The sequence below is a fragment of the Nerophis ophidion genome, linkage group LG13 (genome assembly GCF_033978795.1).
Source record: "Nerophis ophidion isolate RoL-2023_Sa linkage group LG13, RoL_Noph_v1.0, whole genome shotgun sequence".
Classification (NCBI taxonomy): domain Eukaryota; kingdom Metazoa; phylum Chordata; class Actinopteri; order Syngnathiformes; family Syngnathidae; genus Nerophis; species Nerophis ophidion.
In genome coordinates, this window is record NC_084623.1 from 52,578,532 (window position 1) to 52,591,328 (window position 12,797).

Below are 12,797 nucleotides of genomic sequence, written 5' to 3' on the forward strand. Positions count from 1 at the left end.
CAACCGCACCGTTTTATAAGCCACAGGGTTCAAAGCGTAGGGGGGGAAAAAAGTAACGACTTATAGTCCAAAATTTACGCTATATTATTATTAGTGCCGTCATGAAGTACGAGCCTGGCGGGAGAGTGCAGCAGAATGTGTGTGTCAAGGTAACTTTCAGTTTTGATACCCAGCAAGGCGTTGCAACATAGGTGGACAAAAACATGAGAGATGGGCAACCATTTTAGAGATTTACAGCTCAGTATTGCTATTGTACTTACTCCTGTTTTGTCCAATAAATTGGTCAACTTCAATTCTAGTCACCCCTTATTATTTTAGATAGCCTTAAGATAAAAGGATGTGGGTAGGCTCTCCCCTCCTAAAAAGGAGCCGGGGGTCCTAACACCTACCACACTCTTATTCAGATCTGCCTTTAACCAGTGATTAGTGTTCTGTGTCTTGTAATGTCCCGTCTTGTAATTATTCTGTATTATTATGTATTTTACAATGTACTTCTTTTATATTTCTTGTATTTTATATTATTACTGTGAACTGTTTGTTTAAATTTTTTATCCTGTAAAGCGTCTTTCAGTATCCATGAAAGCACTATACCAAATAAAATGTATTATTATTACTATTATTATTATTACTGTATATATTAATGGTCCACAACCCTGGGTATTTCTATAGTGTTAATTGGACAATAGCTTCAGAAAAAGTTTTACATTGATATTAGGTAAGCAATCTGCAACAAGTCAGTGTTCAAAAACAAGAAAAAAAATACAAAAATGAGGGGTATTATATTTGATTTAAGCAAAATTATCTGCCACTAGAACAAGAAAATTTGTCCTGTTAAGAATTTCCATAACAAGTAAAATTAGCTAACCTCAATGAACCCAAAAATACCTTAAAATAAGTATATACTCACTAATAACGACTGTACTACTATATGATTACCTCTTTTCTATTGTTTCATTGAAAATAAAACAGCAAAGTCCATTTGGCTGTCATCTGTTTTAATATGATCGGTCCGCAGCCGAGTGTGAAGCGACCGGAATGAGAATCAGCACCTCCAAGTCCGAGTCCATGGTTCTCGCCCGGAAAAGGGTGGAGTGCCGTGTCCGGGTTGGGGAGGAGACCCTGCCCCAAGTGGAGGAGTTCAAGTACCTAGGAGTCTTGTTCACGAGTGAGGGAAGAGTGGATCGTGAGATCGACAGGCGGATCGGTGCGGCGTCTTCAGTAATGCGGACGTTGTACCGATCCGTTGTGGTGAAGAAGGAGCTGAGCCGGAAGGCAAAGCTCTCAATTTACCGGTCGATCTACGTTCCCACCCTCACCTATGGTCATGAGCTTTGGGTCATGACCGAGAGGATAAGATCACGGGTACAAGCGGCCGAAATGAGTTTCCTCCGCCGGATGGCGGGGCTCTCCCTTAGAGATAGGGTGAGAAGCTCTGTCATCCGGGAGGAACTCAAAGTAAAGCCGCTGCTCCTTCACATCGAGAGGAGCTAGATGAGGTGGTTCGGGCATCTGGTCAGGATGCCACCCGAACGCCTCACTAGGGAGGTGTTTAGGGCACGTCCAACCGGTAGGAGGCCACGGGGAAGACCCAGGACACGTTGGAAAGACTATGTCTCCCGGCTGGCCTGGGAACGCCTCGGGATCCCCCGGGAAGAGCTAGACGAAGTGGCTGGGGAGAGGGAAGTCTGGGTTTCCCTGCTTAGGCTGTTGCCCCCGCGACCCGACCTCGGATAAGCGGAAGATGATGGATGGATGGATGGATGTTTTAATATGAGACACAATTGCATGAAAGTCATTATTTTGTTTTTCATGCTTGAAATAAGAAATTATTTCTTTAATTAAGTAGTTTTATACTTGTGAGTGTTGATGACACAGCTTTGCAACAGTTGATATTCTAGTTTCAAGCATGTTTTACTCAATATAGGTCAGAAAATCTCAGCAAAAAGCTGTAATATCTTACTGAGATAAGTTAGGACCAAAACTCTTAAAACAAGTAGAACACTCTAACACAGGGGTAGGGAACCTATGGCTCTAGAGCCGGATGCGGCTCTTTTGATGACTGCATCTGGCTCTCAGATAAATCTTAGCTTAACACGATAAGTAATCAATAATTCCGCTGGTAATCACAGTGTTAAAAATAACATTCAAATTATTAAACATTCTCATGCATTTTAATCCAACCATCCATTTTCTATCACATCTGTTCATGGTAAGAAGTATTATATTTATTATTGGTTAACTTTTAGAATAACAATGTTATTAAAAAGAATAAGAGACTCATTATACTCTAAAAATGCTGGTCTTAAAAATGCACGCATTTAGTTGTATTCAGCGTTAAAAAATATTATATGGCTCTCACGGAAATACATTTTGACATATTTAGCTTTCATGACTCTCTCATCCAAAAAGGTTACCGACCCCTGCTCTAACATCAAATCTGTTTAGTGAGAAGAACTATCTTATTATACAGAAAATAAGCAAATATCACCCTTATTTGAGATATTTAATCTTACTTAGATTTCAGTTTTTGCAGTGCATTAGACAGTATTGACATCATGTGCAGTGTTTTTAAAAAGTGCTGCTGCATTCTTTGTAAGATATAAAACCCCAAGTCTGTTTTAATTCAGTATCTCAGTAAATCAAATATTTAAATTACTGCTCGACCCGCCGGAGACGATCAGTCATTGCTAGGGGTCCTGATGCCCCGCACAGGGCCGTAGACCTTTTTAAGTTACATCACATTAGCAACTGGGTCACTGTGTCCTCGCAGCCTACAGATAAGACTTGACAAGCTAAAAACAGAAAGTTGCGTAACATCCATTCTGAAAGAGTCTGATAAAGATGTCACCTGAAAGCTGTGTACTGCTCGGCATCGCATTGGCGGCCCTAATCTCTGCTCTTTTGTGTTGTGTTCCTTTTTCAGTGGAGAATGAAGGCACTCTCAAGTACTTGGCGAGTGCGTACGCCAACAACCATCCCAAGATGCACCTCGGTGACACAGGATGTTCAAATAATGGGCAGAGTAAGCATTATAAATATTCTATTCTGGGTCCGATATCAGACTGATATACCTGCTTTCCGCTAAAGAACAAGTATCGGATTACACTACAGGTGCTGTTCATATTATTAGAATATTATGAAAAAGTTGATTTATTTCAGTAATTATATTCAGAACGTGAAACTTACATATTATATCAATTCATTACACACATAGTGATATATTTGAAATGTTTATTTCTTTAAGTTTTGATGATTAGTACTGACAATTACTGAAAATCCCCAATTCAGTATCTCAGAAAATTTGAATATTAGTTACGACTAGTACCAAAAAATAATTTTTAGAAATGTGGGCCAACTGAAAAGTATGAACATGGAAAGTTTCAGCATGTACGGCAATCAATACTTAGTTGCAGCTCCTTTTGCCTGAATTGCTGCAGCAATTGGGGACATCTCTACGCTGCTGACCCGCCTCCGCTTGAGTTGGTTTCCTGTGTAACGGGACTCTCGCTGCTGTCTTGGATCCGCTTTGAACTGAACTCTCGCGGCTGTGTTGGAGCCACTATGGATTGAACTTTCACAGTATCATGTTAGACCCGCTCGACATCCATTGCTTTCGGTCCCCTAGAGGGGGGGGGGTTGCCCACATCTGAGGTCCTCTCCAAGGTTTCTCATAGTCAGCATTGTCACTGGCGTCCCACTGGATGTGAATTCTCCCTGCCCACTGGGTGTGAGTTTTCCTTGCCCTTTTGTGGGTTCTTCCGAGGATGTTGTAGTCGTAATGATTTGTGCAGTCCTTTGAGACATTTGTGATTTGGGGCTATATAAATAAACATTGATTGAACATTGATTGAATACGGCGTGGCATGGAGTCCACCAGTCTGTTGCACTCCTCAGGTGTTACGAGAGCCCAGGTGGCTTTAATAGTGGCCTTCAGCTCTTCAGCATTGTTGGGTCTGGCATCTCGCATCTTCCGCTTCACAATACCCCATAGGTTTTCTCTGGGGTTAAGGTCAGGTGAGTTTGCAGGCCAATCAAGAACAGGGATACCATGGTCCTTAAACCAGGTACTGGTAGATTTGGCACTGTGTGCAGGTGCCAAGTCATGTTGGAAAATGAAATCTTCACCTCCATAAAATTGGTCCGCGGCAGGCAGCATTAAGTGTTCTAAAACTTCCTGGTAGACTGCTGCATTGACCCTAGACCTCAGGAAACCCAGTGGACCAACACCAGCAGATGACATGGCACCCCAGACCATTACCCATTGTGGAAATTTGACACTGGACTTCAGGCAACGTGGATTCTGTGCCTCTCCTGTCTTCCTCCAGACTCTGGGACCTTGATTTCCAAAGGAGATACAAAATTGACTTTCATCTGAAAACATAACTTTGGACCACTCAGCAGCAGTCCAGTCCTTTTTGTCTTGAGCCCAGGCGAGACGCTTTTGACTTTGTCTCTTAGGAATGCGACAGCTGAAGCCCACATCTTGCATACGTCGGTGCGTGGTGGTTCTTGAAGCAATGACTCCAGCTGCAGTCCACTCTTTGTGGATCTCCCCCACATTTTTGAATCGGTTTTGTTTGAATATCCTCTCCAGGGCGCGGTTATCCCTCTTGCTTGTACACTTTTTTCTACCACATCTTTGTCTTCCCTTCGCCTCTCTATTAATGTGCTTGGACACAGAGCTCTGGGAACATCCAACCTCTTTGGCAATAACCTTTTGTGTCTTGCCCTCCTTCTTTAAAGTATCAATGGTCATCTTTTGGACAGTTGTCAAGTCAGCAGTCTTCCCCATGATTGTGTGTCATACAGAATCAAAACGAGAGACCATTTAAAGGCTTTTCCAGGTGTTTTGAGTTAGTTAGCTAATTAGAGTGTGGCTCCAGGTGTCTTCAATATCTGACCTTTTCACCATATTCAAATTTTCTGAGATGTTGAATTTAGGGTTTTCATTGGTTGTCAGCTATAATCATCTCCTTTTTGGCAAAAAAACACTTGAAATGTATCAGTCTGTTTGGAATGAATGTATACATTCTACTAGTTTGACTTTCTAAATGGAATTAATTAAATAAATCAACTTTTTCATGATATTCCAATAATATGACCAGCACCTGTATTTGGCCACCTGCCTTTACTCACATATGAACTTGAAGTGCCATCCCATGGAATTGTCCAATTGTGGGATACTTCTCCTGTTGCCTTATTTGTATTTGACTTTATTAAATGGTTGAGTAAAACTTTATTAAACAAAATAGTTTTCTTTTAATTAATATAAAAATGTATCAAAGCTGTTATGTATTTCATGGAGGACTGTAGTTCATTTTAGAACTGCTACCCAATGAGTATGGAAAAAAGTATGAACGTTGAATCAAGAATGGATTCTGAATAAAATCGTTACTCGAGAATCAAATCGTGCAGTACCCAAAGATTCATACTTATGCTGATTTTAAGTTGAAGTGGCCACAATAATTCATCAAATTTAGATCATGATGCTATAAATTAAAAAATGCGGACACGTTTGTTACTGATTAATTGTAATACGCTTCTGCCTTGGAGACTTTGTATGTGTAACTATGCATCTACAACGATTTGATACTTCTTTATATTGACAAACGTATTGGCTGATACTGATATGAATCTGGTATCAACACAAAACATAATTTAATTTTGTAGTGTGGAATGTTAGAAAAGGTTTGATCAAGGGAAATTAGTCAATCAGAGAACAATGGTCGGTATGAAAAAACACTTGATACCTACCATTGTTTTCTGTTTGACTAATTTCCCTTGATCAAACCTTTTCTAACATTCCACACTACAAAATAAAATTATGTATACTGGATCAATATCACCATCAACCAATACTCAAGGCCTTTTATATTGTAAGTAATAAAATCTTTACACTCCTAATTCTATAGCTGTGTATCATGTTCTGAGAAGAATTTAATCTGTAATCGGCCCAAAAAAGGGACATGTGCAAGTAACTTCTGCAACAATGTCTACTAATTTCACTGCTTTACGGTGTTTACATTGTTCTTGTCAGAACAGGTGGCATTGTACACAGTATCAGTCATGTTTTTTTACGCTTATCAGCCATAACTGAGGGTGTTTTTTTATTGTTTGTCAGCAAGCAACATTCCAGACGGAGTTATGAGGGCAGCAGAGAGACAGAGCCACATGGGCAGTATGAAGGTAAGTGTCCATCTGGTCATTGTTGATTATAAAAATAAAAATAAATCTCCATAATGCTTTTTTTTTTACACAAGAATGTTTTGTGAAATGTCAAAAACTGCTCATGTCATTTTCACTTGGCCCGCAATTGCTTTAAAAACTGTCTTTTTTTTAGCTGCATATACTGCAGTGTCAGTTGTTCGTCCACCGTGCAGTGACTGCATCCACACACCAAATGTTGTTTTTTAGGTACTGTATTTTCCCGACTATAGAGTGAAGTGAATTATATTTATATAGCGCTTTTCTCCAGTGACTCAAAGCGCTTTACATAGTGAAACCCAATATCTAAGTTACATTTAAACCAGTGTGGGTGGCACTGGGAGCAGGTGGGTAAAGTGTCTGGCCCAAGGACACAACGGCAGTGACTAGGATGGCGGAAGCGGGAATCGAACCTGCAACCCTCAAGTTGCTGGCACGGCCACTCTACCAACCGAGCTATACCGCACCAATATACAAGCCGCACCCACTAAATATAATAAGAAAAAATATTATCCACATATTAGCCGCACCGGACTATAAGCCGCAGACATATACTGTATTTTTCGGATTATAAATCGCTCCGGAGTATACGTCGCACCGGCCGAAAATGCCTAGTAAAGAAGGAAAAAAACATATATACGTCGCACTGGAGTATAAGTCGCATTTTTGGGGGAAATTTATTTGATAAAACCCAACACCAATAATAGACATTTGAAAGGCAATTTAAAATAAATAAAGAATAGTGAATAACAGGCTGAATAAGTGTACGTTATATGAGGCATAAATAACCAACCGAGAAGGTGCCTGCTATGTTAACCTAACATATTATGGTAAAAGTCATTCAAATAACTATAACATATAGAACATGCTATACGTTTACCAAACAATCTGTCACTCCTAATCGATAAATCCTATGAAATATTCTTCCTCAATCTCGCTTCTAAAAAACTCTGCCAACTCCAATGGTATGTGCCGCTTCCTTCTGTCGTTTTCTGATGCATGTTTCACTACGTCCAGCTTGTAATCTGCAGTACATGATCTCCTTTTCGGTGCCATTTTTGTTCAGCCCTTCTCAGTTTTTATAAATTACCGCCAACGATGAAATTATCCATTTTAATAGATATAGCAGTAGCATATTGCATATAGTAGTTAGCATTCCATTACCCACAATGCACTTCTGCCATGACCCTCCCCGCCAAATTCTTATTGGTTGACGTGTGTGTGACGATTCCTGACGTGTGTGTGACGATTGCTTGCATTTTCTTCGTATCTTCCGCGAATTAGATAAATAATATTATTTGATGTTGGTTAATCTGCAGTACATGATTTCCTTTTCCGTGCTATTTTTGTTCAGCCCTTCTCAGTTTTTATAAGTTACCGTCAACGATGAAATGATCCGTTTTAATAGCTACGGCAGTAGCATATGGCATATAGCAGTTAGCATTCCATTACCCACAATGCACTTCTGCCATGACCCTCCCCCGCCGAATTCTTATTGGTTGACATGTGTGTGACGATTGCTGACATTTTCTTCGTCTCTTCCGCGAATGAGATAAATATTATTTGATATTTTACGGTAATGTGTTAATATTTTCACACATAAGTCTTTTTTTTTTATTTTTTTTTTATTAAATCAACACAAAAACACACAAAATACACTTTCCATCAGTGCATCAACCCCCCAAAGAAAACCCCTCCCTCCCCCATTCACACCCAGCCACAGCCACTCACACAAAAAAGGGTTGTTTCTTTCTGCTACCAAAATGCTGGTTCCCACAACATATATAACTCAGTCTGCCAGGGACATAGTCCCTGAAACACACATGATTGTGTGTGTCGCCGGTCCACTAACACTATCATTAATTACTATTTTTTATGTAATTGTTTTATATGATTTTACTTTCTTTTTTATCCCCAAAAAATGTCATTGTTTTCTTTTTTTTAAATCTCATTTTATTTTATTAAAAAAAAATAATAATAATAATAACCTTATCTTCATCAGACCAGGTCGTTAATGGAATTAGACTTGTCTAAAAGGTTTTTAAAACCAGGTCCAGTCCAGACAATGTCAAAGTGGGCCTCAGCAACACACACCCTCATCCATGTACAACAACAAAAATTAGGGAAACAACAGATTGCATATAAGTTATAAACAAAATTACATTTTCATAAAAAGCATTTGTGTATAGTCCATATTATGTCCAAGTCAGATTCAACACACACCTTCATTTTGTACACTCAAAAATAGGGAACACAACAACAGATAGCATATATGTTGCTGTTGTTGCATATCTATAAACATTATTACATTTTCATAATAAGTCTTTAAGGATTTCCCATCTTTTTTCATGTTTTTTGGCATCATTATCGTTGTCAATCATGTATCTTTCTAAAGTTAAAAAATACTGAATAAATGTTTTAAAGAAAGTAATACTAAGTGAATATCTATTTTTGGCCTTAAAAATAAACCTTTTACCAAGTACTATAATTAAATTAACTAAGTCATGCTTGTCAATAAACTCTCCTAAAATAACAGAAACTATATCAAGCTTCATAAACAAACCAATCCTTGAACACGTTTTTTCAACACATAAGTCTTTCCGGAGAATAAGTGGCAAACTATGAAAAAAACTGCGACTTATAGTCAGAAAAATATGGTGCGTAGTGAAATGAGATATTTACACAGAACGATTTTGTAAATGTTTATTTACAAACCTTAATTGTTTCCAAACGGTGTCTGTAACACGGCAGTAAAATGGCTGTTTAAACCAAACAGAAGTCATTGTCATGGACCCACTAGCTAAATAGAAGCGAGCTCTCTAATCATCGAAACAGACTCAATAACTCCACAGTGACGTTTTGCCGATTTTTCCAAACAAACAATACAAACAGATACAATACAAACCATTGTAAGTTCATACTAACACAGACACTCGTGTTAGCGTATTAGCTAATGCCAAGCTTGCTATCTTTATTACATTGACGACAGCACGTACAAATATGCATGAAAACACTCCTACAGGTGTCAAACATGGGGCGGTTTAGTAAGTAATTATTGTTTTAGTTGTATTTTTAAACTTGCAAACATTGTTGGAGTGTTAAATGAAGAATCCATATGAGTAGAAATGCTATGGACAATTAGAAGACAGAAATGCTATTGTACTTTCGGTTAAAAGCCCTAAACAGTGAGCAAACCTGTCCAAAAAATTGCGCCATGGCATAAACAATGATGCACCTGTTCTTTGTCTTTGATCATTTTTTTTTTAACTATTTACACTATGGCTCTCCGCAAAGAAAAATCCAAAAATTAGCCGCGCCGTTTTATAGGCCGCAGGTTTCTAAGCGTAGGGAAAAAAATAGCGGCTTATAGACGGAAATTTACAGTATTACCTAGGGTGGCATTAAAATAAATGGTCACAAAATGTTCCACATTGCCAATGTGACTGGAGATAAAAATAGGTCTAACAACCCCACCGTGACTAGAAGCGAATGTGAGCTATCAATAAACGTTGGCTCCATGTCCCTTTATGTGCCTTCCAGGACTTCAGCATGGACTTTGGCCACTGTCCAGAGATCACCGTGTACACTGGCTGTTGTGTGTTTCCTCCAGCCGAGCAGCTGGCCACACTCTGGGCGGAGAACAAGAAGCCTCTTCTCAGCATGTTGGTGGAGGTATGCAGACTGCTTTTGGAGTCACTTTTTAAGCAGCATGTAGACCAGTGCTGTCCGTGACTTTAAGTTGACACTTGAGTTGAGTTGAGTTTGTGTTTATTTCGAACATCACAATTTCCAGTTTCTCTATTCAACATGTTCGAAAAGGAGTAGGAAGAAGCAGATCTTATTTAATCCTGCCCCTTTTCCTTTACATAGCACTTTTGTTCACTTCCAGTTGTGACTTTATTCACACTATACTCCATAAGTGATGACATTAAAAATAAATAAATAATAATTAGTGACTAAGTTATATTTTATATGGTGAGATAAATAAGATTATCTTTTCCAATCAAGGCTGCACACTGAGCAATCAGAGAATGCGGGGGCCATTCTGACATTTGTCTTTTTTTAAATCAACACAGTTTATAGATGTTTGTAACCCTCATGATTACTTCCAAGTTTGATTAATGCTAAATATGTTGTGTACCAGGAAGGGTCTCAGTCATAAAAGTTTTTAAAAGTAATTCATATGTTAATATTTAATTCTAAAATCTCTAGATCAACTCCAGATTTATCAGTCGATATAAAGTAAAAAAAACAATTCTTATGTCTTTTTGTCACAGAAAACCTTGTTTTTTTATATAAAAAACACAAAATATTTAATATATACCCCACAAAAAGTGAAATATTTGATGTGAACGTGGCAATAATTCACACCAGTATCGCCTTTGATTCATTATTATTTTTTGAGCAATGGTAGATAAAAAAAACCAAAAAAAACTAATGTCTTGGAGATGCAAAAATTGTTAAAAACGTAGTCATTAATAATTTTTTTCTTTACTTTCAATGCTTTACTCTCTACATCAACTTCAAATCTAGTTGTCGATTGTATTTTTTTAATAATGTTTTATGCTTTTTGTCAAAGATAACCTTGGTTTTTGATACAGCAAACACACAAAATATGGAGAAAAAAACATTTCAAAGTTGAATATTTGACTGTATAGCCTTGAATAGGTCAATAATTCATAACAACATTGATTTGGATTCATTAATATTTTATGAGCAGTGACACATTTAAAAAAAACAAAATAAAGTCTTGGCATCCAAAAGGGCCCCACTCATAAAAGTTTTAAGAATAAGTCATTTATTATTTATTTCCTTTACTTTCAATACTTGAATCTATGTATCAACTTCAAATCTGTCGATTATTAGGTTTTTATTTTTTTTATGTTTTATGCTCTTTTCCCCCCCAAAAAACCTTAGTTTTGATATAGCAAACACACGCAATATAAAAAAAAAAAGCCTATAGTTTGTTTAATGCTAAAGATGTTGTGTACCAGGAAGGGTCTCAGTCATAAAAGTTTTTAAAAGTAATTCATATGTTAATATTTTATTCTAAAATCTCTAGATCAACTCCAGATTTATCAGTGGATATAAAGTATAAAAAAAAAAACAATTCTTATGTCTTTTTGTCACAGAAAACCTTGTTTTTTATATCAAAAACACAAAATATTTAATATATACCCCACAAAAAGTGAAATATTTGATGTGAAGTAATTAGAGCCTTGAACGTGGCAATAATTAACACCAGTATCGCCTTTGATTCATTATTATTTTTTGAGCAATGGTAGATAAAAAAAACAAAAAAAAACTAGTGTCTTGGAGATCCAAAAATTGTTAAAAACGTAGTGATGAATTTTTATTTTTTTTACTTTCAATGCTTTACTCTCTACATCAACTTCAAATCTAGTTGCCGATTGTATTTAAAAAAAAAAATGTTTTATGCTTTTTTTCAATGATAACCTTGGTTTTTGATACAGCAAACACACAAAATATGGAGAAAAAAACATTTCAAAGTGGAATATTTGACTGTATAACCTTGAATAGGTCAATAATTAATAACAACATTGATTTGGATTCATTATTATTTTATGAGCAGTGACACATTTTAAAAAACAAAATAAAGTCTTGGGATCCAAAAGGCCCCCACTCATAAAAGTTTTAAGAATAAGTCATTTATTATTTATTTCCTTTACTTTCAATACTTGAATCTATGTATCAACTTCAAATCTGTCGATTATTAGTTTTTTTTTTGTTTTTTTTTATGTTTTATGCTCTTTGTCCAACAAAAAACCTTAGTTTTGATATAGCAAACACACGCAATATAAAAAAAAAGCCTATAGTTTGGTTAATGCTAAAAATGTTGTGGACCAGGAAGGGTCTCAGTCATAAAAGTTTTAAAAGTAATTCATATGTTAATATTTTAATCTAAAATCTCTAGATCAACTCCAGATTTATCATTCGATATGAAGTAAAAAATAATTCTAATGTCTTTTTGTCACAGAAAACCTTGTTTTTTATAGCAAAAACACAAAATACTTAAAGGGGAACATTATCACAATTTCAAAAGGGTTAAAAACAATAAAAATCAGTTCCCAGTGGTTTGTTGTATTTTTTGAAGTTTATTTCAAAATTTTACCGGTCTCGGAATATCCCTAAATAAAGGTTTAAAGTGCCTTATTTTCGCTATCTTCGAAACCACTATCTATTTCCCTGTGACGTCACACAGTGCTGCCAATGTAAACAAACAATGGGAATACCACAGCAAGATATAGCGACATTAGCTCGGATTCAAACTCGGATTTCAGCGACTTAAGCGATTCAACAGATTACGCATGTATTGAAACAGATGGTTGGAGTATGAAAGTATTGAAGAAGAAACTGAAGCTATTGAGCAAATAGCTATTGATGCTATTCATAGCCATAGCATGGCCGAATAGCTGCGTTAGCATCGCCGGTAAAATGTGCGAACCAAACGATCAGGACTTTCGCATCTTTTGACACAGGAGCAACTTAAATCCGTCGATTGGTAAGTGTTTGTTTCGCATTAAATGTGGGTGGAAGGAAACGTAATATAGTTGCAAATGCATCTACAGGTT

General features: G+C 37.0%; 1 protein-coding gene across 1 annotated transcript in view; it reads left to right on the forward strand.

The window, feature by feature from the left end:
- cpda (carboxypeptidase D, a) overlaps nt 1-12,797 on the forward strand; it is an 84,579-nt gene that overhangs the window by 44,707 nt on the left and 27,075 nt on the right. The window contains exons 16-18 of the mRNA XM_061919199.1: nt 2,924-3,022; nt 6,122-6,186; nt 9,745-9,876. Of these exons, the coding sequence (XP_061775183.1) occupies nt 2,924-3,022; nt 6,122-6,186; nt 9,745-9,876 (296 nt within the window). The remainder of the gene's footprint in view (nt 1-2,923; nt 3,023-6,121; nt 6,187-9,744; nt 9,877-12,797) is intronic.